The sequence below is a fragment of the Mycteria americana genome (genome assembly GCF_035582795.1).
Source record: "Mycteria americana isolate JAX WOST 10 ecotype Jacksonville Zoo and Gardens chromosome Z unlocalized genomic scaffold, USCA_MyAme_1.0 Scaffold_18, whole genome shotgun sequence".
Taxonomy (NCBI): Eukaryota; Metazoa; Chordata; class Aves; order Ciconiiformes; family Ciconiidae; genus Mycteria; species Mycteria americana.
In genome coordinates, this window is record NW_027445436.1 from 11,985,279 (window position 1) to 12,013,176 (window position 27,898).

General features: G+C 38.0%; 1 protein-coding gene across 9 annotated transcripts in view; it reads left to right on the plus strand.

Annotated features, from left to right (window-relative positions):
* Positions 1 to 27,898, plus strand: part of ARK2N (arkadia (RNF111) N-terminal like PKA signaling regulator 2N) — a 52,936-nt gene that overhangs the window by 5,331 nt on the left and 19,707 nt on the right. For 8 of the 9 annotated variants that reach the window (XM_075488797.1, XM_075488799.1, XM_075488802.1 and 5 more), the window contains exon 2: positions 10,836 to 11,652. In XM_075488797.1, the coding sequence (XP_075344912.1) occupies positions 10,929 to 11,652 (724 nt within the window). In that variant the 5' untranslated portion in view covers positions 10,836 to 10,928. Of the gene's footprint in view, positions 1 to 10,835; positions 11,653 to 18,119; positions 26,277 to 27,898 lie in introns of those variants that run through there. The other variant, XM_075488807.1, reaches the window with a different exon arrangement.

Consider the following 27,898-nt stretch of genomic DNA (forward strand, 5'->3'; position numbering starts at 1 on the left):
AAAGGTTGGTAAGGAGTAGGTCAGGAAGCTGTCTACTAATTCCATGTGCTTGTGGTTGGAAATACAATGTAAGATAAGGGGGGTTTAGAGGCTGTCTCCTAATGAAGTTGGATGAAATGCTGGTAGCCTGAGGTCTTGTCGTCTTTAATAAGAAATCTTTTGGAGATGAAGTTGTCATTGTGGGAAAGAATGGGCTTGTGGGTAGCAGTGCCTATGAGCTGAATTACTGATAAATACAATTTGAGTTGTCAGTAGCTATGGTTCCTCCAGAGCTGGTAATACCTTTTGATCATCACTATGCTGAATCTGTGAGGAGTTATAAAAAAACCCAATTTCTTTGAGTATTGTTTTTCAGAAGCCTTTAAGGTGAAGTTTTATTTTCCATGGTTCCAGTTACTGATATTAATAAGTCATCTTAAAGGCAATTCACAGGCTTTGGATCCGCTCACTATAATAAAGAAAATCCAGAAATTGTTGAATACCATAAAACTAAGCTAGGGAAATTTAGTGAGTGTCTTGCCAGAGTGAGCTAATTATTGAGGGCTTATGAAGTTATAGACCTCACCTCAATTTAAAGTTGGTTTGATAACAGATACTTGATTTCCCTTTTTTGTTTTACAAGATCAAAACGGGTTTTCTACTTTTTAACACCTGTAGTGGATTTCACCATTTGTCTGTATGGAACTCATCAAGCTACAGCAATAAGATGACTGTGTTGAATGAACAGAATGGGGTTGAATTAATATTCCAGACTTGATGCTCTTTTTTCTTATATCTCCCCTTTTGCTGGGGAAGTTGTATATATTATTTACATCTTCTGTTGCTAACCATTAGTTTTATTCTTAAGAAAGCTCTGCCAGCTGAGCCTCTTCTTCCTAAATCAAGAACAATAATGCAACAAATAATTTTGGGGTAAATGGTGCTTTTATTTAAGGGTAAGTAAATTGGTTTTTTGGTTTTTGGTTTTTTTTTCCCCTCCTGTCAGTACTTGCATGGTACCCATGAAAACTACCTTTTAATTTTCTTTTGTTCTTTTTATAGCTGATAACTTGGTATCCTCTTACATGCTGTTACTTAATTTCTGTAGTCAAATATATGCGACGTCTTCTGTATGTTGTGGGAAAGAAATGTCTGTTTCCTGGTCTGTCTGTTATCCTCTCAAAGTAGATGTCAAATTTCTTCACCTCTGCCAACTGGGAGTAAATACTGTAGGAAATATCTGATGGTAAAACTTGTGTTAGAGGCGTTATTCATAACGCACATGTAACTGGCTTTTGACCCAGTCAGTTCTGGTTTTTTAAACACCCAAGGTAGCTTTTGTTTATTTGTAGAACCAGCCTGTGTTTACTTCATACTGTTTTTTCATCTGTTGTTTGTCAAAAGCTTATTCTAAATTAACCCTCTCCTGCACTGTCCTTTTTCTTTACCAGGCTTCGTTCTCCTTCCATAACAGACAGTGCCACAGTCCCTCTAATTCTGCCAGTGTCCACAGACGTTTGTTTATGGCTGTGGTGTCCTACAATAATTTAACTTTTTTGTTGCATTAGTTTCTTAGGAAAGCTCAACTAAGGAGGAGAGCGCTAGGATTTGTAACGATACAGACTCAAAGGTTAGCGATCTTGAGTTAGCTGTGCTCTTGAGTATGGTTCAGTAGCATGGCTGAGCTTTCTTGGTGAGAAGGTAGCGGGTTGTTTCCAGTGAAGCTATACCTGTTGCTTACTGAGTCCTAATTAGGTCATGACAGACCAGTGTCATGAGTGCTTTCTTCTTTAGGAGCACTTAGGACATGTCAAGACTACGGTATCGATTGTTAGTAATCTAGTGGATGCTGAAATCAATTGGCATCTCTTATTACTGGTCAAAAAACAATCAAGGGTTTGGTGTCAAGAACAGCCTAACAGCACTTGGTATCTTACTGTTACTAACATTTTCACAATTTGAATGCAATGTGACTTTGCCTTTAGTGTAATGATACCATTTATTTTTCAGTAATATACCTACTGCAAATTCATGTTGCAATATTTAGATTTTATACTACTAACTTAATAATTAAAGCAACAAATGAATAATCTTAGTAGCTTGTGGATGAGAAAATGACTGGAGATCAGGGTTTGGCTTACAGTTCCTTTCCAGTCTTTCTGTGGAATTTGGGCATGTCACCTGATATTTCTTCTTCACTTGGCCAGACCATAAAATGGGTATGTTACAGCCCTGTGACAGGAAGATACTGACTTAAGGCAAAGACACAGTGCTGGTATTGAATTAAAGTATTTGAAGCTTTAAAATACCTGAGGGTCGATTTTGTTTATTTCCTGTGTACTAGCATGTGGCAAAGATGTGTAAAAACGACTGATCATAAAATACTTACAAACTGTAGAGTCACTTAATATCACTTAACTCGTTTGTTAAATGGCTGTCATAAATCTATACCACTTCTAGTTCAGCTTGAGCTTTTAGATAGCTGTAAGAGATGAGGAGATGCTGGCGAGTCGCTGCGTGAGCTGCGGAAGTAGTCGCAAGACAGCCCGGGAGGTGGTAGTGTCGGTTAGGTAGGCAGCACTGTTAGTGGAAAGGAACGTTACACAGAACTTGACAAAACAGCTCTCTTACCTGCTGAGAGTATCTGTCCTCCTGATGTCAAGGGTTGTGCAATTTTGGAGTGGTGTTTTTCAAGACCAGGTGAATCGTCCAATGCTCTCCCTTGCTCCAGGCCTGTTGCTGCTGTCTCTTGTGTAAGATGCTCACCTTGCTCTCCTGGACCCCTGACTCTGATCTCATTCAGCCAACTAGCCCAATGATAAGGTGCACAGCTTTTCTCTGGTTTCGGCTGGGATAGAGTTAATTTTCTTCCTAGTAGCTGGTATAGTGCTGTGCTTTGGATTTTAGGATGAGAATAATGTTGATAACACGCTGATGTGTTAGTTGTTGCTAAGTAATGTTTACACTGGTCAAGGACTTTTCAGCTTCCCATGCTCTGCCAGGTGCACAAGAAGCTGGGAGGGGGCACAGCCAGGATAGTTGATCCAAACTGACCAAAGGGCTATTCCATACCATGTGACGTCATGCTCAGTATAGAAACTGGGGGGAGTTGGCTGGGGGGTAGCGATCGCTGCTCGGGGACTGGCTGGGCATCGGTCAGTGGGTGGTGAGCGGTTGTATCACTTGTTTTTTTCTCCTGGATTTTGTTCCTCTCTCTCTCTTGTTGTTTTCTTTCTTATTACAATTCATTATTATTATTACTATTATTTTGTTCCAATTATTAAACTGTTCTTATCTCAACCCATGAGTTTTCTTACTTTTGCTCTTCTGATTCTCTCCCCCATCCCACCGGGGGGGAAGGGTGAGCGAGCGGCTGTGTGGTACTTGGTTGCCAACTGGGGCTAAACCACAACAGTCCTTTTTGGCACCCAACATGGGGCTCGAAGGGTTTGAGATAATAACAGATTAACCAGAGTGTATTAAGGAATTTAGATCTGTTAGTAGTTGTGGGACGCGATATTGATCCATGTGTTCTCGATATTGGTTTACCTGATCTGCACCATGCTCATTTTTTTTCTGTACATGTTCAAGATCGGTGATGGTTTTTGCAGTTTGCTGTGCTCTGCAGTGATTAGTGATGTTTTGCCTGTGAGATTTGTTATTAAAACAGTGACCTTGGGTGTATTTTGGTATCTAAGGGCTGTACTGAAACCGTTACTGTATGTCGGGTATCATCTTATGGAGACAATTAGCAATTATACTTCTTCCTCTGAGAGGTGTTTTTTTTTTATGGAGGAAATACAGAATGGCACCTTCACTACCTTTTTCTATGATGTTTCCTCCTTCATTACAGTAACTTTTCAGTATCTTGAACATCCTTGCGTAGTTAAGATACATCTATTGGTATTGCTTGGGAATACTGTTTCAATCTTGTCCAAGGTTAGTAAGCAATTTAAGAATGTCATCCAGAGATCTGCCCCAAGGCTGGATAGTTATGAGTGCCAGGGTGTGTGGGATAGCATGGGCAAATGCCTATGACAGTGGGTACCTCCAGTGTTTTGGAATTTCACCCCTGAACAAGTGCAGAATCCTGAAAAATTAGTAGAATATTTGGAAGAAGTATGCTGTGACCCTGGCAATTCTAAGGAGATACAAATCACTGCAACGTGCTGGGGCCTGGCCCGTGCCTACCGAGCCCTGTTCAACACTGTTCAGAACCCTCAAGGATCTGGTGACAAAATGACAGGCACTGCAGCTGCTCTGATTCCCCCCGCGACAGGCACTGCGGCCGCTCTGCCCCCCCCCCAGCACTGCGGCTCAACCAGGGAACCTGTGTCAGTATCAGTCACCCCTATACACAAGAAGAAATCCTGGAAGTGAAAGTCAGCTCGTTTAGAAAGGGAAGATGAAAAAGCAGGGCCATCACAGGGAGAGGAGGAGGAAGACGAAGAACTCGTAAATGAGACGGAAACCACCCGATCCCTATCCCTGAGTGAGCTGCGAGATATGCGAAAAGATTTCAGCCGTTGTCCAGGGGAGCACATTGTCACCTGGCTGCTCCGATGCTGGGATAGCGGGGCCAGTAGCCTGGAATTAGAGGGTAAGGAAGCCAAGCAGCTGGGATCCGTTTCTAGGGAAGGGGGCATTGACAAAGCGATTGGAAAAGGGGCACCAGTCCTCAGCCTCTGGAGGCAACTCCTGTCAGCTATGAAGGAAAGATATCCCTTCAAGGAAGATGTTGTATATTGCCCTGGGAGATGGACCACCATGGAGAGAGGTATCCAGTACCTGAGGGAATCAGCTGTGCTGGAGGTGATTTATGGTCATCTGGACGACGAGCGGTTACCCAAAGATCCAGATGAGGTCCAGTGCACATGACCCATGTGGTGGAAGTTGGTACAGAATGCACCATCGTCATGTGCCAACTCATTGGCAATACTGACCTGGAAAGACGGAGAGGGTCCAACAGTGGATGAAGCGGCTAGCCAGCTCCAGGAATATGAAGAAAGTATCTCTTCCCTCCCTTGTCTCGGCTGTGGAGAAACTGTCCCGGGAGGTCCAGCAACTCAAAGAGGATAGGTCCTACTCCCCACCTGTAGGGGCCAATATCTCTGCTATTAGGAGTCAGCATTCCTCTGCTCAAGAGAGAGACAATATAGAGGGTACACACCACGGGGCACCCTATGGTTTTACCTGTGTGACCATGGAGAGGACATGAGGAAATGGGATGGAAAACCTACCTCGACACTAGAGGCGGGGGTATGTGAGTTGCAAGGAAAAACAGTCACCAAAGGGGGTTCTTCCAGGAAAATTGCTGCTCCGGTTTCCAGTGGGCAGTTCCCCAGACAGAGTAAAAGGGCTGATCTTACTCCTGATTTTAATGAAGGAGCTCCTGACTCATATGTACAAGAAATGGGTCATGAATACTATGACCAGGACTAGAGGGGCCCTGCCTCCAGCCAGGTGGAGGAAAGGGACAACCGGGTTTACTGGACTGTGTGGATTCGATGGCCTGGCACATCAGACCCACAGGAGTATAAGGCTCTAGTAGACACCAGTGCACAGTGTGCCCTAATGCCATCAAGCTATATAGGGGCAGAACCCATCTGTATTTGTGGAGTGACAGGGGGATCCCAACAGCTGACTGTATTGGAGGCCAAAGTGAGCCTAACTGGGAATGAGTGGCAAAAGCACCCCATTGTGACTGGCCCAGAGGCTCCGTGCATCCTTGGCATAGACTACCTCAGGAGAGGGTATTTCAAGGACCCAAAAGGGTACCGATGGGCTTTTGGTATAGCTGCCTTGGAGATGGAGGAAATTAAACAGCTGTCTACCTTGCCTGGTCTTTCAGAGGACCCTTCTGTGGTGGGGTTGCTGAGGGTTGAAGAACAACAGGTGCCAATTGCTACCACAACAGTGCACCAGAGGCAATGTCGTACCGAGTCTCCCTGATTCCCATCCATAAACTGATTCATCGACTGGAGAGCCAAGGAGTGATCAGTAAGACTCGTTCACCTTTTAACAGTCCTATATGGCCAGTGAGAAAGTCTAATGGAGAGTGGAGACTAACAGTAGACTATCGTGGCCTGAATGAAGTCATGCCGCCCCTGAGTGCTGCTGTGCCGGACATGCTGGAACTTCAGTACGAACTGGAGTCAAAAGCAGCCAAATGGTATGCTACAAATGATATTGCTAATGCATTTTTCTCAATCCCTTTAGCAGCAGAGTGCAGGCCACAGTTTGCTTTCACTTGGAGGGGCGTTCAGTACACTTGGAATCGATTGCCCCAGGGGTGGAAACACAGCCCTACCATTTGCCATGGACTGATCCAGACAGCACTGGAACAGGGTGAAGCTCCAGAACATCTGCAATACATTGATGACATTATCGTGTGGGGCAATACAGCAGAGGAAGTTTTTGAGAAAGGGAAGAAAATAGTCCAGATCCTCCTGAAAGCAGGTTTTGCCATACAACAAAGTAAGGTCAAGGGACCTGCACAGGATATCCAGATTTTAGGAATAAAATGGCAAGATGGACGTCGTCAGATCCCAATGGATGTGATTAACAAAATAACAGCCATGTCTCCACCAACTAGCAAAAAGGAAACACAAGCTTTCTCAGGCATTGTGGGTTTACAAAAATATTGGGTAAACAAAAATATTATGAAGGATGTATGAGTGGCCAGTTACTCATTGATAAAGGGCATACATGCCATTTTTGATATAACTCTTTGTGCAGTAGTATATATTACTTAATAGCATACATTCCGTGATAGTTGTTCTTTAGGAAGCTACTAACACCTTTATTTGAATTTAATTTTTTGCTTTTTAATAATTTATCTTCCAGAATCTCTTCTCAGAGCAAACGGTGCTGTGAAAGAAACACTCGGTACCCTTTCCTGTGTCTAGTTGGAACCTGTGAGTTCATGGTGTGATGAGATCAAACAGCAGGTAGTTTTTAATCAGATTTGGTTTTTTTCTAAAGGGATGGTTTGTTGCTTGCCCTCCCTTCCCTTGTCTTCCTGCCAGCTCTGGCAGAAAATTTCAATTATTTTCTGGTTTTGTGTTTTGCTGGCTTAGTGAAGTGAATTTACCCAAGAAAAGATGAGCCAGTTCTGGTGCAAAGGAGGGAATGTGACTGCCCAGTCATGATTAGGTGGTAAAAGAGTAGGGGGTAAAACCCATCCCTGTTAGTGGCAGCGAGCTGTTAGACTGGCTGGGCTGTCTCTGCTAATCTGACCTTCAGAATCCTTCTGGATTTCTTCACTAAAGTGCAGGTTTCATAGTGTACAAATTATGTGCCTTTACAAATGAGTCCATGATTTGAAAATATTTCCTAGGTAAAGGTACAGTTAGATACTTAATGGCTTCTGCATACTGGTGTGTTCTGTGTGTGGCTGGAAAATAAAATTATTTCTGTTGGAAAAAACCTAGCACAGAAGTTTTTACAGAATTGCCTTTTAAAATCATCAGTGCAGTATCTGTGCATCAGAAAAAGGAGAATGACATTTCTGAGCAATGTCTAATTAAGTATCCATCTGTGTCTGTAAGCATCACAGCTTATTTTTCAGTGCTGTGTTCTCATTTAATTAAGAAACTGGTTTTTCTGTAGCATCACCTTGAGATTATCTTTTCTAGTACTGTTACTAGAAAAGTGAGTGGCAAGAAAGGAATGGGAGTTTTTCACTATAGTATCTTCCTCTCTCTGATATATACATTTCTCAAGTAAAACTAAATCAGTATATTTTTTCTTTCTTTGAGACAAGGCTTTCCTTGACATAGATATTTTCCCCTGAACTGTCTGTATTCTTCCCTGCAGCAAAGTCTGTCTGAGTCACGACAGACTTTTTTTTTTTTTTTCCACCGACATAAATATCAAGTTCTTCTTTTATATACATACTAATACTAGAATTGTGGACTTTTTAAATAGCCAGTTCAAGGGACCTGGAGAGTACAAACCTCATCAGAGCAAGTATTTTTTCCACACACACAGAAACACATATCAGTGTTGACCAGATATAGTTTTGTGAAGTTACTAGTCCCTGTGCTGCCTTCTTACTGAAAATATAATTCACTGATCCCTGTGTGAGAGATCAAACCAGCATGGTTTGAGTAGTTAAAGTAAGATCCTACTTAATAATAAGATTTTTTATTAAGTCATTGGATAGACTGTTAGCAAAGTGGTACCATGTAGATGAAACAATTTTTTCTGGCTGATAGGCCAGAGAGATGGAAAGGCAAGTACAGGTGTTCTTCTAGTCCCTTTGGGAGCTGTGAGGTAGATGATGTTGCCACGTAGGACGTTTGTGAAAAAAGAGTCTCTAGTTAATTTTGGCTGCCCTTTAGCGTTGTGTCGAGCTCTGTCCTTTGTGCTTCCCAGGCTAAAAGGATGAATAGTGCAGAAGCTGTTCTGCAGTTATTAGTATGAATATTTAAATACATTTATTTTGGCCAGGCTAATACTCTTCTTGTATGTGTTTGAGCAACCAAATTTTTCCTTGCATGTACATTTCAAAACTCTTGGAAAAGATACTTTTCTTTTCAAAGTACATGACCAGAGCAAAGCTGGGAGTTGCACTAGCAGGTACAGTATGTATCCCACTGTGTATAACTCTTGGCCAGTCATTCAGTCATCAAATCTGTGTGTTACTTACCTGTATAATAGGAGAATTATTTGATAACATAGATTTGTGGATGAAATATGTAGAAATACTGATTTTATTACAGCATTGGGATGCGTTTATGTCTCAGAACATGTGTATTCATCATTTAGGCTTGTTGATGCTGTGTTGTGGCCTTGGAAATAAGTTGATTCTTACGTGATATTTATTGCCTACATTAAATTGCCATCTCCAGAAATTCTTTTAAGTTGTTTTCAAGAGAGTTTTACTCAGTGCAAGTATTGGCAAACATTGTTCTTTGGTGGTGGGTTTTTTTTGTTTGTTTGGGTTTTTTAAGTAAAATGCTGAGTTTACTGTTTGTTTGGGGTTTTGGGGTTTGGGGTGTTTTTTTCTTCATGTTTAGCAGACCTAGAGTTGTCATCTTCATCTTTCTTGTGTTTTCTGATATTAACTAAGCTTTCTTTCCTTAACTGGTCTTTCTCTCCCATAAATATTTTCATATTTCCCTTACACCATCCAGCATTTCATTCATTAGCCTGAAGGAAGCATGAACTCTCTTTTAATATTCTTTAAGAATTAAGTTTCAAAGTGGGTTAGGGCAGACAGGACAACATTGAGCTTTTCACAGCACCTTTTAGAAGCAGGGAAGTAGGAATTCTGTGCTGCAGATGGAGGGGGGGGGAAGCAGCATACAATTGCATACATATAATTACAGGCAGCTTGGCATGGATCAGGAAACTGAATAAGGATTGTCAGGGTACAGAAAAATCTCTCTGAACCATCCATGCTTTCTCAGGCTGCTCAAGTACTAATTGCCCTTGTCTGCAGAAATGCATTTTTTAAAACCAGTAGATTAAATCTTACTACTGCTTTTTCTTGTCTACGCTTTTTTGAAGTGCCATAAATTTATCATTTACTATACTTCTAAACCCATAAATTATTTGTTCCATACCATTCATCTGTGAGTAAATGCAGTAATTGAAAGATCTTTATTCTATGTTGAATTCCAAGGGAAAATTTAGGTGGAAGGCGAAGTGTGAATAATGAAGATAAAATGATAAATATTGATCTCTCAAACAAAATTTCCCTGAAGGTGTTTCAGGTACTTTTGGGTTGATAACGTGCCAGTTATCAATACGATAAATAGCTTGGTTTTTGTATTTGCACTGAAGCAATGCAATTTATTAAATTATAACTTGAAGTAAAATGTAGGATACTAATGTGCGTGGATACTCTTTCTTGCTCGCATCCCATACTATTTGATGCTGTTTTCCTGGCAGATTTGAGAGTAACTAGGTCAGCCTGTAGGTTCTCATACAACCAGGACTTGTATGGGAGACACTCAAGGAGCACTTTAATGGTGTATTAGATACTCCTTAATGGTGTATTAGATACTCCTAAAAAGTCTTTACATGACTCACCAGCATGGTGGTTCTCTGCTGAGAACAAATCTGTGTTACACATAGCTAATGCTTCTAAAGAAATTGTCTGTAGATGTCGTAAACCCCGTGTCCCTGACAATTTACTGTCACTTCACGGCACTTCTTGTAAATACGTCTTTTGTACGTGAGATCTACTGGCAGAGCAGTTCCACTGGAAAAGGAAGGTGTTTGTAGTCTTGCTCTGTAATGTTCAGCAGCTGCTTGGTTTTTGCTCGAAGTGACTGGATTTCTCCTATGTCATGTTGGTACTGTAAGTTTGCATGTTACCATAAAAACATTGTGATCTTATAAGGTTGAGGTCCTGTTCAACTGAAAGTAGATTTCTCATAGATAATGGAAACTGAACTATATTCTGGTCTACCCAGGTAGATGAGTACTAAGTCTGGGAATTTTCAGGCTGGCCTTGTTCATAAGGGCTAAAATTCTCCATTAAAATATGTTTAAAGTTCTAGGTAAAGAAGTTTAGCATATGTTGCTTATAATATATTGATTTAAATTTTATACAGTAAGAGTTTAGAAATATTTTTATTATTTTCTGGTCTGTTTTGATTATTCTCATGAGGTGAACCATGTTTAATGTGATTCCAGTACCATCTTTAATGGGTGTGTTAAAGGAAGGATAGTTTGGTGTAACAGGATAAGTTCACTAGGAAAAAGTAAATTAAGAAAACCAATACGATACCGAACCGTACTGTCTGCAATTGAAAGCAATGAGTTATTTAGGTAATACTGTGAAGAGCAGGATTGAGTGAGTTATTTGGATAAATTATTCTTACTGTTCTGTTCTTGTGCAGGCTGCTGTATTGCTGAAGTCCATATCTCGTTCACCCAGTCTTCCAGACCGCGTGTTCCATGGTTTAAGACCAGGAGGACCTTGGTGTTCTGAAATGAAGATGGAGGCAGTGGGAAAAGCAGAAGAACTTGTTGATTCAGAAGTTCCACCGAAGACTTCTGAAAAGCAAGAGACTGCTTCTGATGAAGACGGACCTATAGAACTGGAGACGCAAACTCGGAAAGGCAACGTGCCCACTGCAGCAGACTCTGTGGTGCTTTCTTCAATGCCTTGCTTGCTGATGGAACTAAGGCGAGACTCCTCGGAGTCTCAGCTAGCATCTACAGAGAGCGATAAGCCAACAGGTGGTCGAGTTTACGAGAGTGACTCTTCTAATCATTGCATGCTTTCCCCTTCTTCCAGTGGGCATTTGGCTGACTCGGATACGTTGTCTTCCACAGAAGAGAATGAGCCCTGTCAAGCTGAAGCTGCTGTAGAGGGAGACCCTTCTGCAGTGTCTGGGGCTGCAGTTGGGAGGAAATCCAGGCGATCCAGGTCCGAAAGTGAAACTTCAACAATGGCTGCCAAGAAAAACCGACAGTCTAGTGATAAGCAGAATGGTCGAGTTACCAAGGTAAAAGGTCATCGAAGCCAAAAGCACAAAGAAAGAATCCGGCTGTTAAGACAGAAACGGGAGGCAGCTGCTCGCAAGAAGTACAACCTGCTGCAGGACAGCAGTACCAGTGATAGTGACCTGACGTGTGACTCGAGCACAAGTTCATCAGATGATGATGAAGAGGTTTCAGGGAGCAGCAAGACAATCACTGCAGAGATACCAGGTAGAGGATGTTTTTTAAACTGAACTGTAATGCATCTGACATCGTTTCTCAGCTGTCATGCTAAATTATATGAGTGACACTTGAGAAAAACCAGGAGAACTGCAGCTCTGTGTAAATTTGAAGACTGCAGTATATTAACAAGACATGGGCAAATTTTAAAAATCTGTTCTGAGGTTTCAGTGCACTTTTGCACACCAACAAAGCATAGAATGGTAAATTGGAGGAAGGACTATCTTTGAATTTTGGAATTTTCAGATCTTTTCCCTTGTAAACCTATATGAACTCCTATCAGTGCTGTCAAATCCCATTAGATGGTGATTATCTAACAAATAAATTCTTAAAATAAGTGGCCAGCTTTGCTTTAATATATTAAGACCACAGCTCAGCAGCTGTGTTAGAAATAACATGGCATACCTCTTGCCCATGTTACAGTAAGGCCCTGTTCATTATTGCACTTATGCTGTGCTTTCAGCTCTAAGTTTCAGTGCATGACAAACCTACTTAGCCTTATTGTAAATTCTTGCAGATTGCAGCTGGTCACCTATTTTAGGACATAAATATGAATTTGTTTTCACAGGTGCCTAAGCTATATCCACACCTACATTTTCAACATTTTAGACAAAGCTGTTACCATTTTCCTATGTCATAAGGATCTATAACTTCTGTACTTTTAATTTTCTGACACATCCGTGTTAAGATCGGAGGCAGCAAATTATAGGGGCCTCCTTGTGATTTTATTAGCAAAAGAAAGATTAATTCTTCAAGTTTTTGTCTGCTGAGTCTTTGTTATTTTATTAGCCCAAGTGCTGTGGAGAGGATTTTGTGTGAATTATTCTTGCAGCATATTATACCATAGAACCGTCGTCATATGGCAATCAAAATAAAATCACATCAAAATAAACTTTTGGGCTTGCCAATTTTTACTGGGTTGCATGCCTTTTTGCCTCTTGTGCTAGAAGATTTTTTTTTTTTGAGATAAATATCAGCTTACATAGGGCAAGAACATTTCAAGGAAAACTGCAATAATTAGTCTTAAGTTGCTGAACTAATGTTTGCTAGATGAATTAGTAAAAATATTTGCCGCAGATTTTACCAATAACTGTGTTTTAACTGACTTGATTATGGTGAATGATTCTGTCACCATGAGAACTGGCATTTTTCTCACATATTGCTAGGAAGCAGGTTGCACAAAGGAAGTTTGTTTATTATTAGAAAATCTGGGAAAGGCATAGTCCTCCTAGAATTATTGTGTAGTAAACTTTTAATAGAAATTCTAAAATTATTTTTACCAGTTTAGTAGTTAGTCAAACTTCTAGCTTTCATAGTTTTGTGCCTTTTTATTTACTATATTTACACTTTGCTGGGCAATTAAAGCCTGATTTAAAGCCTGTCGAAGAAGTCTATTTCATTGAGTTTTGGGGCATGTTCCTCCCCACCCCTAAAAAACCCCAAAACACACATAATAAATCCCCCAGGTTATATTCTTTTTTTAAAATCATGAAAGTACCTTGTGACCCAGAAAGGCACCACATGGTATTTTCAGATCTGTCTAGATTTCTGACTTCCATTGTGGAGACCTGAAACCACTCTAGGGTACTTTTTCTGTGTCACTAGGCTCTTCTGTATTTGAGCTCTCAGCCTTAACCGTGAGATGCTTGCAGTGAAAAGGTCCCATTGCAGTGCATGAAAGAGCTTGATGATTTAGTGATGATTACACCAAGGCCCAATTTTACCTGCGATGCAAAATGTGGGAGTGCAAAAACCGTCCTGAGGAACAGTGACCTTTATTTCATAGCCTGTATTATCTTGATACTAAATTACATTTAAGACATTAAAACTTCTGAGCTGTCCTTTTGGAATTAGGTGCAATGCATACCTGCCACATTGTGGTTTTCCTTTAAATAGAAACAACTTTGGTTTGTGGGAAGCAGTCTCCAAGTACAAGAGAAAAATATTTTCTATAGAGATAAGGACAAGGTTGGCCAAAAATGCATCCTGTGCTACTTGTGGGTTAATGAAATGTTGTGGTCTTAACAGATGCAGTGGAGCTGTGAGTTTGAGTAGGACTGACTCCCAGCTCTCCATCACAGTGGTAGGTTCACATACCGTCTGCAAATCCCTCTTCTTGGAACTGGCAGAGTGCTTAACTTGAATTATTTTTTTGACTAGAAAGCCATTTTAGTGCACTTAGATTTCACTGTGAATATCCTCAAAATTTAGGGAATGAACACATAGTTATAAAATAATACAGGGTATCAAAAAGCATTACTGGAAATTCAGGCCATGAGTGTCCTCTGCACACAGTCAAAAGCTAAGACTTGAACTAAAAGCTTGATACTTCAACTTGAGTGTCAAGAAACTGCAGTGCACCTGTCAGAAGGTCATAAGCATGGAAAAACTTTTGCTTTTACTTTTGAAAAAAGTCTGTACACATTGATGCAGAAGAGTTTTACAGGTAGCCTGTGTTCCCCTTAGTCTTACTGTATTTGGACACTTCAGCTGTAGTGTTGGTTACTGTCTCAACATAGCTTATTATTGGGACTGATTTTCAAAGGTCTGTTGTCTGAAAAATAGCTTTGCTGACAGAGATGCTCTAAAATTTTTAGTGACAGTTAATGTGGCCTTCATATACAAAGGTTGTACGTACTCTGGCTCTTAACCTTCTATTGATACATGTAGCATTACAGAAGACAGTTTACTTGTGTGGTCTGAAAATTTTAAGTGCCACATTTGAGAATACAGTAGTAGTCTTTTGTGTCATATTACTAAACCTCTTCCATTTTAATAGCGCAGTTATTTTTTTCAAACCATCCACATGACTGGTTCTGAAATATGTTTGGCTAAATTAGTAAGGTAAGGAAAATGTTCAGTGAAATACATAATAATGCCATGAACATCTGTAGTGTTATTAGCTTCACTTTGTGTGTGCACCCAAGTTGTGAACAGAGCAGTTGTGCAACAGAGAGTCAGTTCTCTCTGTTGCACTCAAATGTAATGTGGATTAAAATACTGGCAGGCTTGTTTTTCTCCTCAACAAAGACTGAAGAGTAAAGAGTTGAGGTCTTACTGGTAATACTTCAATACAAACATTGTGAGTTCAGTAGGAGCTAAGCATAATGTGATGTGTTATTCTGAATATATTATATGGTGTTAATTTATACCTGAAAATGTGTTCAATCTAAACTTCATGGATGCTACCGAGAATCTTTTCACTGACCTGAGCAGTCATAATCTTGGGCTCTTTAATTCAGGGAATACCATGATTTTTTTAATTATTGCAGATGAGGAACCATTTCTTATCTTTTAATGATTGAGCCTCTCTGTTGGCATTTAGGATTTTACCATTCTTAAACACCAGATAGCATTCACAGCATAAGAGGATGATCTTTGAGTCCTGAAACAGGTTCTGCTAGACCTGCTGCTGTTGAAAGTTGTTCCTTTAAACAATTTCAAATTTGACCATGCAAATTAACTCTGAATGAAACTGGCATGAGAGCGAGTCTGGGAATTGATATTTATTTCTGTGTAAACACTTTTCTTTGGAAGAAGGAAGGGGGTTTTAAAAAATTGGCATTTCATCGCCATTGTGCTTTCTACAACTCAGAAAAATCTGAATTGAAATAGGGGTGACTCGTGTTTCAGGCTTTCAAAAACATCTGTTAAAAAGTTTGAGTATTGATGTTAAAAAAGGTGTTCCAGCTCGTGCTTTAAAAAGGAAGAAAAGGGGGTTTAATATGTAGAAATCCAAAGAGAGGAAAACAATGTGTGCGAGGGACTCTCAGCCAGGTTACCTCCTCCTAAGAATTGTGCATAGACCTTGGATGAAGCATCTTGCAAGGGATGAATTTGGTTGAAGTAACTCAGAATGACAATTATATAAGAACGGGGGAAAAAAAAAATCTGTTAAGAGTGATTTGCAGTAAGATACTCATTTGGAAATGTCGGGTAGCATAACAACATGGAGGAATCCACCATTGCTAATTAGAATGAAGATGTGGCATATCTTCTTAAATCGTTACGTTGTCAGACTTCCTAAATTAAATAACTTTGGATTTGGTTATTATTTAGGTAGTACTTAATAGATCCCATAAAGAGACAGTGTTGGGGCATTTCTTAGGTGCTGTTTTGCAGGAGGTATTGTCTTGAAAATAAGGTATGAGTCTTGGATTCTGACCCCTTTGTGATTGCAAATTTCTTTGCCTTTTAACTTGGTGTAACTTCAAAAACTATAGAGCTGTAAGTTTACGGATAGCAAAGGGACCAATTAGATAAATGCTAGCATTTTTAATATGATAAAAATACATTTCTAGGCTTGATTTTCTTTTTAACCCTGAAGGCCACCAGTAAAGAAAAGATTGAATAAGGCTTGTTACAAGAACTGCAAGGGAAGCATTTGAAACATTGATTTGTTGCTACTGTAAATTGTAGATATACCATGAATGACGCCTTTTAAAAATAGTATTGCAGGGTAATATGTATTTCAATACATAGTCTCTTCAGTTTACAAAACAATTTTGTCAACTTTGACCATGCTAGTTCATTCTTAACTTTAAAAGCCTAGCTAGATTGTCTCGCATATCACCATCAATAGTTTTTATCAAAATTGCAGTTAAAACTTACTCAACGTTACTTAAAGGTGTCTGATTGTAAGCCTGTGGAAATCAGAAACACTGCTATTTAGTTGGTCTTAGGATAAGATCCCTGACTAAAGACAAATAAACAGAATCATATTGGATGTTCAACACTAGGAGTATACGAACAGAAGAAATATTTCTTTCAGGGAGGAAAGACATTGAATATACAAAAGGAACCATGTTTTAGGAAAAAGGTACCATTTTACTTAATTACTTTTAGTTAAAATGCAGTTGGAGGGATGTCAATTAGTTACTATAAAGTAATTTATTTTTGAGCAGAGGACCTGAATGCTGAATTTCCAGCCTGCCTGATAGGTAAACAGATGGGAGAGAAGACTTAAAAAGTAGGGCATTTAATAGAAGGTTTTTGGCCCCTGACGGGTAGCATTGCTAATGCTCGGAAATAAGAGAATAATCCTAGGCTTTGTTTAGCTGTTACTGAAGGACTTATGTATACCTCATTTAAATAGCTCCTAAAAAGAATGTCTTAAGTAATACTGTAATTTCATGTACATAGTGAAATCCCAATAAATATTTAGTGCCTTATGTTTTTATTAGTAAATATTTGCTTAGGTTATGCAATGATTTCTCTCGTTCTTAGGATATTTTCTATTATTCTGAAGCCAGAGGATCCCACAAGTTTCACGTTTACATATTAAATTGTCAGGTCCTGTAGCTGCTTTGTGTGGTTTAATGTGATGCTTGTCTTGTTTTGGAATTACCTTAGGTAAGGTTTGTGTGTTCCAACAGCATGCACATATTGTTTATTATTCATCAAACAGGTACAGAGCCTCGTTTTCTTGGGCTTTTATTGTTTCCTAGAGGATTCATGAGTTAACTCTAAACTTAAAAATATAGATGCCACTGCCTTTTCTTATTGATATGTAGAGTAAGATAATGAGGATGGCATTCTCACTGCTAAAGTTCTTCCTGATAATACCAAAGCCAGTCATTTTAACCATATTTTTGATGGATAGAAGGAAGGAGAACAATTTCCTTCTAACTATGCCCTGTCTGTTTTCTGCCTTGGCTAGAAGTAACACTAGAAATGCTGCACAGCTGGTGCGATGAAGGGCATGCTTCTAGTTGGTGTGAGGTTGATCACTCCTATGTGTCGTGTGGATTACCCCTGTGATGTAGCTGTGTCTGTCAGACCGAACAGAGGTTTCTTTCACTTCATGTATTAGCATAGCATTCACATATCTTTGTGTGTATGTGTTTGTGTTGTGTATTCTCTTCATTGGTGTGTAGTGTGTTTTCCAAAATTAGACCAAGAGCTTTGGGCTTGGCTACTTTAGATGCTGCAATCACTACATCAGCCTTTATCTCTGTTATCTTGTGTACAGTTTTGTCTACGTTTAACAGCCCATTATAAAAGGGTTCAAGTATGTAAGTAAAATATGCATAATTATTCAGGTTTATAATTTAAACAGTAATATTTTGGATCACAGCATAACAGAACTAAACATGTTATTGTATAATGTTTTTGACACCTTCAGTTGAATTCAAAACAGAAATTGCAAGGGAATTGGACTAATTTGGTTTATAAGAAAAAAAAGACCTTTGTGACAGAATTGTCTGAGAATTCTAGAATAAAAATAATTTTGAAGCCAAAATTTCTATTATAACCTCAGTGAGTGTAAAATGTTGTGGGGTGTTGGGGTTTTTTTTGACAGTAAATACTGTTGGTTAATATTTACTAATTCCTCCCCTGTTGTCATATCCAAGGAACACAATTAGAAAAGTTTGTTTTCCTGAGTTAACATGCCTTAATAAACAATATTATGTTCTTTCTTAATGATGTCTTATCAAATGGCCTCAATGTCTTTAAAGCTGGCTTCAGTCGTGCTGGGGGATCTGGAGGAGCGACCAGGGAAATTCCAGGATTGCTTGACAGGGGCACCGTGTGGGATAGGAACTGCATAGGCAATGTCCTGGAAGAGGCTATGAACTGCTTTGCCGAGATGCAGAGGCAGACAGAGGAGAAATTTCGCATGTGGATAGAAAAGCTAACCCGTCTTGACACGGATGAAGAAAGCAAGCAACAACTGGAGCCCAGGGAACCTAAAATTCAACTAGTTGGCCAAAGAATCCCCCCTACCACACAGTCAGGGGCTTTCATACAGATGCCCGATAGCCAAGTACTTCCACAGCAGTCGTTTAATTCTTACATGGGCTATCAAAATGTTGATGCTATGCTAGAGTTTCCAGCGACTTTTAATAACAGTTTGCCACTGATCTTTCCAGAGAATGGAAATATTGCAGAGCCTGATCTGAATCAATCATAAACTTAAAATCCAGTCTTTGCGATCTTGATGTTACTTTGGATTATGCTAAAAACAAGGTTTGCTTTTCTCTTCATATATGTTTGTTTTGTTTTTCTCTTTTGGGTTTTATTACCATGTTTTTTTTTTTAAATTTATAGAGAATATGTAGTTTAAAAAAACCGCACATTATACCCATGTGCATGTGCCAGCACACACATACAAATATCTTTAAAGGTGTTTGGGGGAACCATCCTAAGCTTTCATCACCAAACTTGGGAAAATATAACTTAGAATCCTTGTTTAGATACCCCAAAATCAGTAGAGCTATGTTTGTTACAATAGGAGCATTCAGAGTATTCATCCAAATGCTCTTTTTGCATGTTAAAACATTTATATAAGGAAATAAGTTTTATATTTAAAGATGTAAAGTACCCTAGAGAACCAGACTAGATACAGACCTGTAACATTTCCTTAACTATCTGTTTACTCCCAAGTTTTGCAGCTTGAACATGTCACACAAGTTTTTTCTTTTTCCTTTTTACGCAGAAGTAATAAGTTTACCCTAAAGATTTAGCTATATATAACAAATGTGCACAACTGATTTTTTTTGTCTCCCATTTAGTAGTTCATTTTCTGTCCAGAGTTTTTATTAATGTCACTGCTGTGTTGCACATGGCATATTTATGGAAGCAGCTGTCTTATATTGTATGCACAAATATGCACATGTATACATATATATGTGTTCGGTTTGGGTGGAAGTAATCTCCTCTAATTTTAGGTGTCTAATTTGCTGTTCTGTGGATCTCCTTCTGAGTTAATGGGAAGAGATAAACACCTACAGAGGATACCTCCTGCAAGTGTCTTTCTCTTCCATTAGTTGTCTAAACCTCCCTTAAACAGTTTAGAATAGATAACTTTAGCCAAAAGTTAGGTTAGATGAATCACACCCAACTGTGTGTGCATGCATGACCTGTGCACACAAAGCACTGCTGCTTCCTTCTGTATATACGATCAACCCGCATCCTTCATGCTGGAATAAAAATAGTCGTATCGGTCCTAAGATAAGCAGCTGTTGGTAGATGGATTGAGTCTTGGCACAGGAATTTAAAGGAAGGCTTGACAGTCAGATTAGTAAACACTGTGGTGGTCTGAAGGTATGGGGGGTTGGTCTGGGTGAGATGGCAAGAGCCTCTTCTGAACCACATCTGAATGCCTCTGAAATCATTATTTACTTGTGATGGGGAATGCTGGAACATTAGTTTCATTTAAATAATACAATAACTTGCTATTGTGTGGATTTTTTTTATACTGATAGTTATCCTGAATAGGCAGGCTTGAAACTGTGATTTTTAAAGTAGGAGTAATTTAAACTATATATTAGAAATCTCTATTTAATTCTTACTATTATCACTACACACAGGGATTTTTTTGGTTACCTCTCCGTTAAGACCTTTCTTCATGTGAAGTAACTTCTCCGTAGCTACCAAAAATGTATATTTATCATCAGTTAGAACTTGCTAAAAGTTTCTAATTCAAATTAAAATTCTAATAATGGAAATTGGAAGTCTTTGCATAGACATAGTTTAAGTAAAGAGAACACTATATGTCTCTCTTAGCTCTGTTATTTTGCTTTTTAATCCACAGTCACTTTTTTTTAAATTATTTTAGTGTAATTCCTTTTCTTCCTGTTGGAAATAACCACTGTATCTTCTGTAGGTCTGATTTTTTTTTTTTTTTCTCCCTGAAGTCAGTGGGAGTTTTTCCATCAATTTATATGGAGATTTGGATCAAACCTGTAACAGGAACTCAAGAAATGCTTTTTGTTATCAGTATAATACTAACACTGGTGTGTTAACATTATTCTTGGCCCAGAGTTACCTTTTTTTTTAACTATGTGATGCCCTCATTAAAAATGAGGTTAGAGAGCTATGTTATTTTCAGAGTAACTGTTTGAGAGACTATGCAGGAGATAATTTTTAAGTACTGGAATGAATTATTTACAGATCACCTCCATGCATAATTTTGATACAAAGATTTTGATATGAACTTGTAAGAAAACTCCCTCATCTGAAACTGTGTGCATTTTTAACTTAAGTATAGGTAAAAGTTAAATGAGTTATTTTATGTTTGATTGCAATTTAATAAACTTGTCCTCATCCATTTAAAATTTAGGATCCTTCTCGGAAGATTATTTGCTGATATATAAAAAAAAAAAATCTGATCCTTCTGGTGTTCATAGATTATTTTTTTTTTAATATATATATATACACACACACCCCTTTATGATGATAAGAGCAGCATATTTTAAAGCATGACAACTTTACAAGTCTTCCCATGCATGCAGAAACAGCTTTTTGCAGTGACTGGTTTCTTTTAATGTGTGACTGTCACTTAACTCAGTATGTCTGTAAGCATGCCCTTAACCTTTTTTATAAAATAGTATATATGGAGCAATTAGGTATTTCAAAACAAATTGTGTAAGGAGATCAGCTGAACTTATCTCTCGGACTGAAACAGACTTACATACTGATTTCATAAATGGATGATAACTTTGTTAGGGATGTAGCCAGTGAAATTTCTGCCAACTTTCAATGTCCTAGTTAGGTAATCTTTAAAAAAAATAAAAGATATTGAAATCATTCAGTGTATTAATAGATAAAAATTTGGATTTGGTTACTATAGGCAAAAATTAAAAACTGTCAAACATTTTTATCTGTTTGTTAATTGTTTTTTTCAATGCAAGTAGCTATGAATGTGAAAGAACAAGCAGAGGATTATAGCAGTTGAGCATACAGACTTTAAAGCTGTACTCTTTCTAGGATAAAATTATTCCAAGGCACCCAGAAGACTGAGGGAATAGTTCACATTAGATAAAATTTTAACTTAATTTCCCCACAAAAGCTACCTAGTGTTAAGAACACCTGTGCAAGACCAATGGTTGTAAATGGTTTTGTAAATGGTAAATATTATTTTGTTTGCTCTGAAAGTGAAAACTTGCCTCAAAACTGGAGCCAGATCTTCAGCTGTCATAAATCAGCTCCTTTGAAATGAAAAATGTGCATTGATTTACACAGTTGAATATCTGGTCCATTGGCTTGTTTTCCATGTGAATAAGTATGTTTCTCCTAGGAGCTGAGAGGGGAACTCCACCTTTCTGTTGTTCAGGTGTAGTATAACCTACCTGATGAAGGATTTGGCAGGCTGTGCAATTAAACAGGAGCATCTCTCTTCTTGCTTTGTATTGTGAATTTGAAAGATGCGCAGAGCACTGAAGAAACCAACCTTCAGATACCAATACTAGTGATGAGTCTGTATTTTAAAGGTGTGTGCGACAGCCTTTGGCATCTCTTTGAGAAAACAGATTCCTAATACATAACTTCAGATTTTTATTTTTTTTTTTTTTCTCCTGGAAATATTTTTGCTATATTATATGGCTGCAGTTAAGTTTGTAATGATTTCCATTATAAGCTCTTCTTTTCAAAGGGCTTTGACTAGAAACTTTCAGGGAGTTAAAATTTCTTCAGCTGAAATTTTAACATAAATTTTAATCTCATTCCATATTTCATTAAAGCAGTCTGGCCTTATTTAAGACTATTTTAAGATTATCAGAAGGAAACTCTTCTACTTTCCAACCCAAAGTTACATTTTGAATGTATGTTTATGCTCACATCTCAACAAATTACTTCAGAACTACCAAATTTAACAAGTAGAGGAGAAATCAGTAGGAGTTTTGCACAGACATGGAAAATCACAGATGATAATTTAGAGTTTCTCTAATTGCCCTAGGTATTATACTTCAGAATGGAGTAAAGAAACATTCTAGTTTCTTTAAAGAGAATTTTACTTATCTTATGGTTTTGAAAGGGTAAATGCATCAAGTCAGATCAGCTGGTGTAGACTGGTGTCATTCCAGGGAAGATGGTGCCAGTTTAAACCCAACTGGCTTATTCAAGTTTCTATATTGCCATTTTTAATATTGAATTATATGTTTTTAATGTGGCAGCTGTTTGCATGGGAGTAATTGAACACCTGTATGACTGCAGAGTTGGGATTTAGTAGCAGGTGAAACAACTACTTTATTAGCATTTTTTGTGCAAGTGCAAAAGAAATAAGTCTTTCTATAAAGGCTCAATTTAAATGTCGCTAAAGGTCAAACTGACAGTTCAGTAAATGAAAAATTAAAGGATCTGCTCCTAGAATTGGACCCTATGTAGGAGTCCTTGGAAGTCCAGGGGCTTTAGTGTGCAGTGTTTTTGCAGGCTTGGCTGCAGGTTCTTCCCCAGGCATTTGTGCTGCTTCCCTCCCTTGAGTGGGGTTTGGTAAGGAAGATCTGTAGAAAATTACACCCTTTGTACATCGTTTTATCTGAGGGTTTGGGGTTTTGCTTCACATGCTTCTAACAAAACATCTGAATTTTCAGGTTTTATTTAGACAAAAAAAATGAAGGTAATATACAACATAAAACAAATTCACGTAAAGGCAGTGAAACTTTATTCAGTGTTTCTATTGCAAAAAATAATTGAGCAGGGGGAAAAAAAAATCTTAAACCTTTCAGATATACTGCTCTTCAGTGTTATTTTTAACAGTATTAGGACAAAATAATTTAGGCAGAAATATACATCTCAAGTTCACAGTGTATTTTAGAATAACCTAACAATCCTGCAAAAACACTGAGCTGCTAGAGTTAAGACTGGAGGACCAATCTTAACTTCAGTGAAATGGGATTATATTTGGCAGTTATTTTACAAATTGAAATATATTTATTATCACTGATTTCTCTTGTTAATATATTTTGTCTCTTCCTGTATCCACGTACTGTAAATATCTTTTTTTTTTTTTTAAGTAATATTTCAAGGGCATTAAAAAAATCTTAGCCCTATTAAAACCAGTAGAAAATTTCTACTAATTTCAGTGGGGCTAGCATTTCACCTCATTAGAATTTGAACTTATTCTGCAGTTTTTGGTCAGAGAATCCTTCAGCTGACTTTAAGGGGAGTCTTTGCCTGATGAGTGTGTGTAAATCAGGCCAGTTGAGTAGATGTTTTTAAAATAATCAAGGTCTGCACTGTGACCACTGCAGTTACATTTGGAAGCATTAAAACAAATGTGCTGTGTAATTTGTACTGTAGAAGCTAAAATATTCAGGCTGAGTGATAGAGATGGACAGTACCTTGCAAAACATGCAGCTAGAAACCGATCTTTCTCACAAATTTTATTAGTCTCATAGTGTTAGACCAGCAAAATGAAGGCACATGGAAAATAGGCTTATTAAGTTAGCAACGATTTCAAGTGCTCTGTTAAATCTCGCAAACTGATCGAGCAGGGGGTTAGTCTGGACCATCAAAAGTTTTGCATCAAGGCTGTACCAGTCCTTCCATGGGAAGATGCAGTTTGTACTTGCAAAAATGTGACGTTTTCTGGAGGGGTGCATATGGGGTGCATGTTTGCCTGCCTTTTCCTAGTGTAAGTTGTATTTACAGGGGAATTTTTTTTTTAACTGTCGTAGCTATGTCGTAGTAGGGTGTGATGGTTTCCAAAACCCTCCTGATACACTTTTGCAAGTAAAACTGGGGAAGAGATCTGGCTAATATATCTGCTTCCATAATTAATGAATCATTAGGTGGCATCAGGGAAAATAAATCCTATCATGAGATATCAGGAAGTGGTGTGCACTTTATATTTTCAATACACAGCCATGTTCCATGTGCCTTTGCTTAATGCACAATGAAAAATACTTTATTATGTCTTTATATATAATTTGGTAAAACAAATCCAAGGTGTTTTCCATCTAGTCATCAAAAAGCCTGATAGAATGAATGTTGATCAGCAAGTCTTGAATTTTTTAGATCTCTTTTGATGTGATATATTAAAAATGATCCAGTCTGAGAACAGAAACTCATTTGATCATGCTGTTTTGATTTTATTATTTTATTATTATGGTAAAACAAACAAAAGCTTTACTGTGTGAAATGAAGGAAAATGTGAGGAAAGTGGATTCATCGATAACTTTTTGTTCCCTTTATGATTTTAGAGAGAATGTTGTTACACTACTATTATTTTTTATTGTATTTACAATGTATTCTTTGCCTAACCCTGTAAATTTTGAAATGTAACTACTGTAACCTGGAATAAATAAATAAATAAAAATAGTAATGAAGCATTTCATGTTGCTAAACAACATAAAGCACAGATCTCCTGCCTCCCATCCCCTTTTGGGAATTGTTTTAGGATTCAGCTAGTTTATGCCATTTGAACTGCACATACTTTATGAAACCGCAGCTCTGGATCATGTTTTAAATAATACCAGGTTTGTCTTGTTTATCGAAAACAAAAAGACTGTCACTTCAGCCTGTAGTCTTGTATATGAAGCCTTTCTGTTTGGATCAAAGTTACTGATGTGTCTACTGTAATTAAGATGAATCTTCTAGTTTTTGGCACACAAAATATGATTATTTTGATTACCGTAATGATCATCTGATCTTAAAATTTATATAGGTATTGAAGTCCATTTTATGTTTTGCTTAATCTTGAAGTAAATGGAGTTATCTCTTAAATTTTAGTGTCAAGTGTAAATGAGGGCATTCTTAGATCTCTTATTTTAAAATGTCTCAGTGTTCTCTTTTGTTATATAAAAATAAATGCAATTTAGTTTAGAGTACTGAGATTGAGACAAAGCAGTACCTACATTCACAGTGAAGATGCAGAGGTGAGGCTGGAAGAAGCCATGTCTCCTTGGGCTTGTGATTACCTGGGTGCCTCTGTGTGTTGCCTTTTTAGCTCTTGCATGTTTCATGAAAGCATTCCTAAACACTATTTTTAAACTCCTCAATAATTTACTAGTTAAAAATAGCTCAGTAATTTGAGGGGAGTGTTGTTTTCAGCAAAGCTGAGGTCCTCTGCTTGTTAGCCTTGAGCAAGCTGCAAATCTCTTCTTGCCTCAGTTTCCCCCACAGGCAAAAGGAGGTTAATAATCACCTCAGAGCTCTGAGATCCACTAATGTAAAGCTTTTTGTAAGAATAAAGTGCTGTAATTATTATTGTACCTGTTCTGTGTGTTTTAAAGCTTAGGGTGATATTCACACCTAAATAGGGCTCCATGTCTCCTCATTGCAAAGACACTGCTGACTCCAGAGGGTGATTCAGACCACCAAAATTAGGCTTTTAATTTTGAAATTATTTCAATCAGGATAGTCCTCTGGAGATTTCAGTCTTTTTCCACTACTTGTAGAGAAAATATAGTGAAGTTTAAATCCCATCCCTAAGGCTGGAATTCATCTTGCTGAACTTCAGCAGTGTAAAAGTTAGGTGCCTTGTCTAAGGTGGTTGTCTAAGCTCTTTCTGTTTACTGGGGAAGGAGGGAAGATGATGATGCTCCAGGCTGCAATTTCCAGGCTGAGATTACTTGACCCTGAAGTTTCTCTCTCTGGCTACAGTGGGAGGGAGTTCAGGTGATGAGCTTGGCACTACATGCCTAAATTTAAGAAAGCTAAAGAGAAATAATGACTTAAAGGACTAAATTCCCCATTCAGGTTCTGCTAGCTAATATCTTTTGTTTCTGATGATAAAGTACTGCTGTGCATTGATACACAGCTGTTGCAGTGCAAAGGTATGGTGCTTTTTATAGGATTGCTGCTTTTAACCTACAGCTGAAATTTTACAGTTGATTCCCCCTTTTTGTTTGTGCTGCTATTATAATGAATTAAGGTATAATAGGAGTGTGGATCTTATAGCACAGTTTAGACCCCTGAATGTTGAGATGAGGCTCTGTGAAAAGCATGTGAGTGGCTAGCAGATAAGAAATGTCTATGTTGCAAGTTTAAAATAAAAATTGACATGTGTAGACCTGAATTTTTGTGCATGTGGCTTCTGATTCAGTTGTCCTGAGCGGAATTAGTTTTGATGAGCTGTGTAAATTAAGGGAGAATTGGACACTTGGAAATGCTGTCCCCATGATGATGACCTCTGCCTCTGAATTCTTTAAAAAAAAAAAAAAAAAAAAAAAGGCAATCTTTCCCTCACCCTGTTAACATTAAATGTCAACAGCTGTATTTTGCTGCTGGTACTTATTAACTTTCAGCCTTGTCTTTTTCAAGCATTTATTGCTTTAGAAATGAATTAAAGCAGTCAGTAATTGCGAGGAGTGGCTCTATTGTAAAGAAAAGATGGTAAGTTACAACTATGGTTGTAGTTAATCCTTTTACCTTTTCAACCTGAAAGCATTTTTTTCACTTATTTCTTAGCTGAAGCCAGTTGTCCTTATTTCTTGTTACCACCCATTCACTTTGCATCACATCACTAGATGATCAGGTAGTTAGCTAGGGCAGTATTATTTATTTCCAAATTTAACCCCTCCTGTCCCATCCTTGTAGCACTGAAAAGGAAACAGGCTTTTTGGAATGAAGGATTTTTAGAGAATATTTTTTTTATATGCCTTTGCTGCAACTTTCATCTAGTTGTAGTTGTCTACAACTTATATACACATTATATATATATTTTTTTAACACATGTAGGCATTTATTGCTTATTTCTTATTTTATACATGATGGGAATCCTAGGATTTGTTGCAGCATCGTTGCCGTTATCTTGGCCTCATTTACTGGTGATAGGTATGGATAACCCTGCTGTCAGGGGCCTTTCATTTCCAAATCTGATCCTGAAAGGCAAGGCTGAGAAAAGCAAAAATAGATCTCTGCTGTGATTGCTTTGTAAATAGGCAGCTTGTTTTTTCCAGATTGTTAAATTGGTGGCTATTACACTGACAAATATAATTACAGTATGGAAATTATATTGAAAATATTTTTGTCTGTTTGATGTATATTAAATTTAAGCTAAGTTATAAGGTGTGCTGTTTGGAAGTGTGGAAGATACAAGAGTGGAGCTACAGATAACAAGTTTATGCTTGTATTTCCTACTGATGAAGACTTTCACACAAGTTATTTCTATGGGTAGGTGATGAGAATATCACTCTGCATGTATATACATTTATTATACATTTTTGCATGATTATACATGTAGGAGTGGTACAATTTTGACTTGAGACTATTGGTGCCTTTTGTCCAAATATAATTTTACTTGTGTAGACACATCTATCTAAAATCAAATTTCGCTTCTGCTTTTGGAGATCTTAGTAAGAAGCGAGAGAAACAAAGACCTGAAGGAACAGTACATAGCTCCTGAAATTTTAGATAACCTGTTGAAAAAATGGTCAAATAGTCAATATTGTACTTGACCCTCGTATCTTCTGCACTCAACTGTTTATTTTTATAGATCACTTTATATATGTTCACACTGAACTCTGATGATAAGACTGAAAGAAAACATGCCTCTCATGATTCAGTCCAGTTG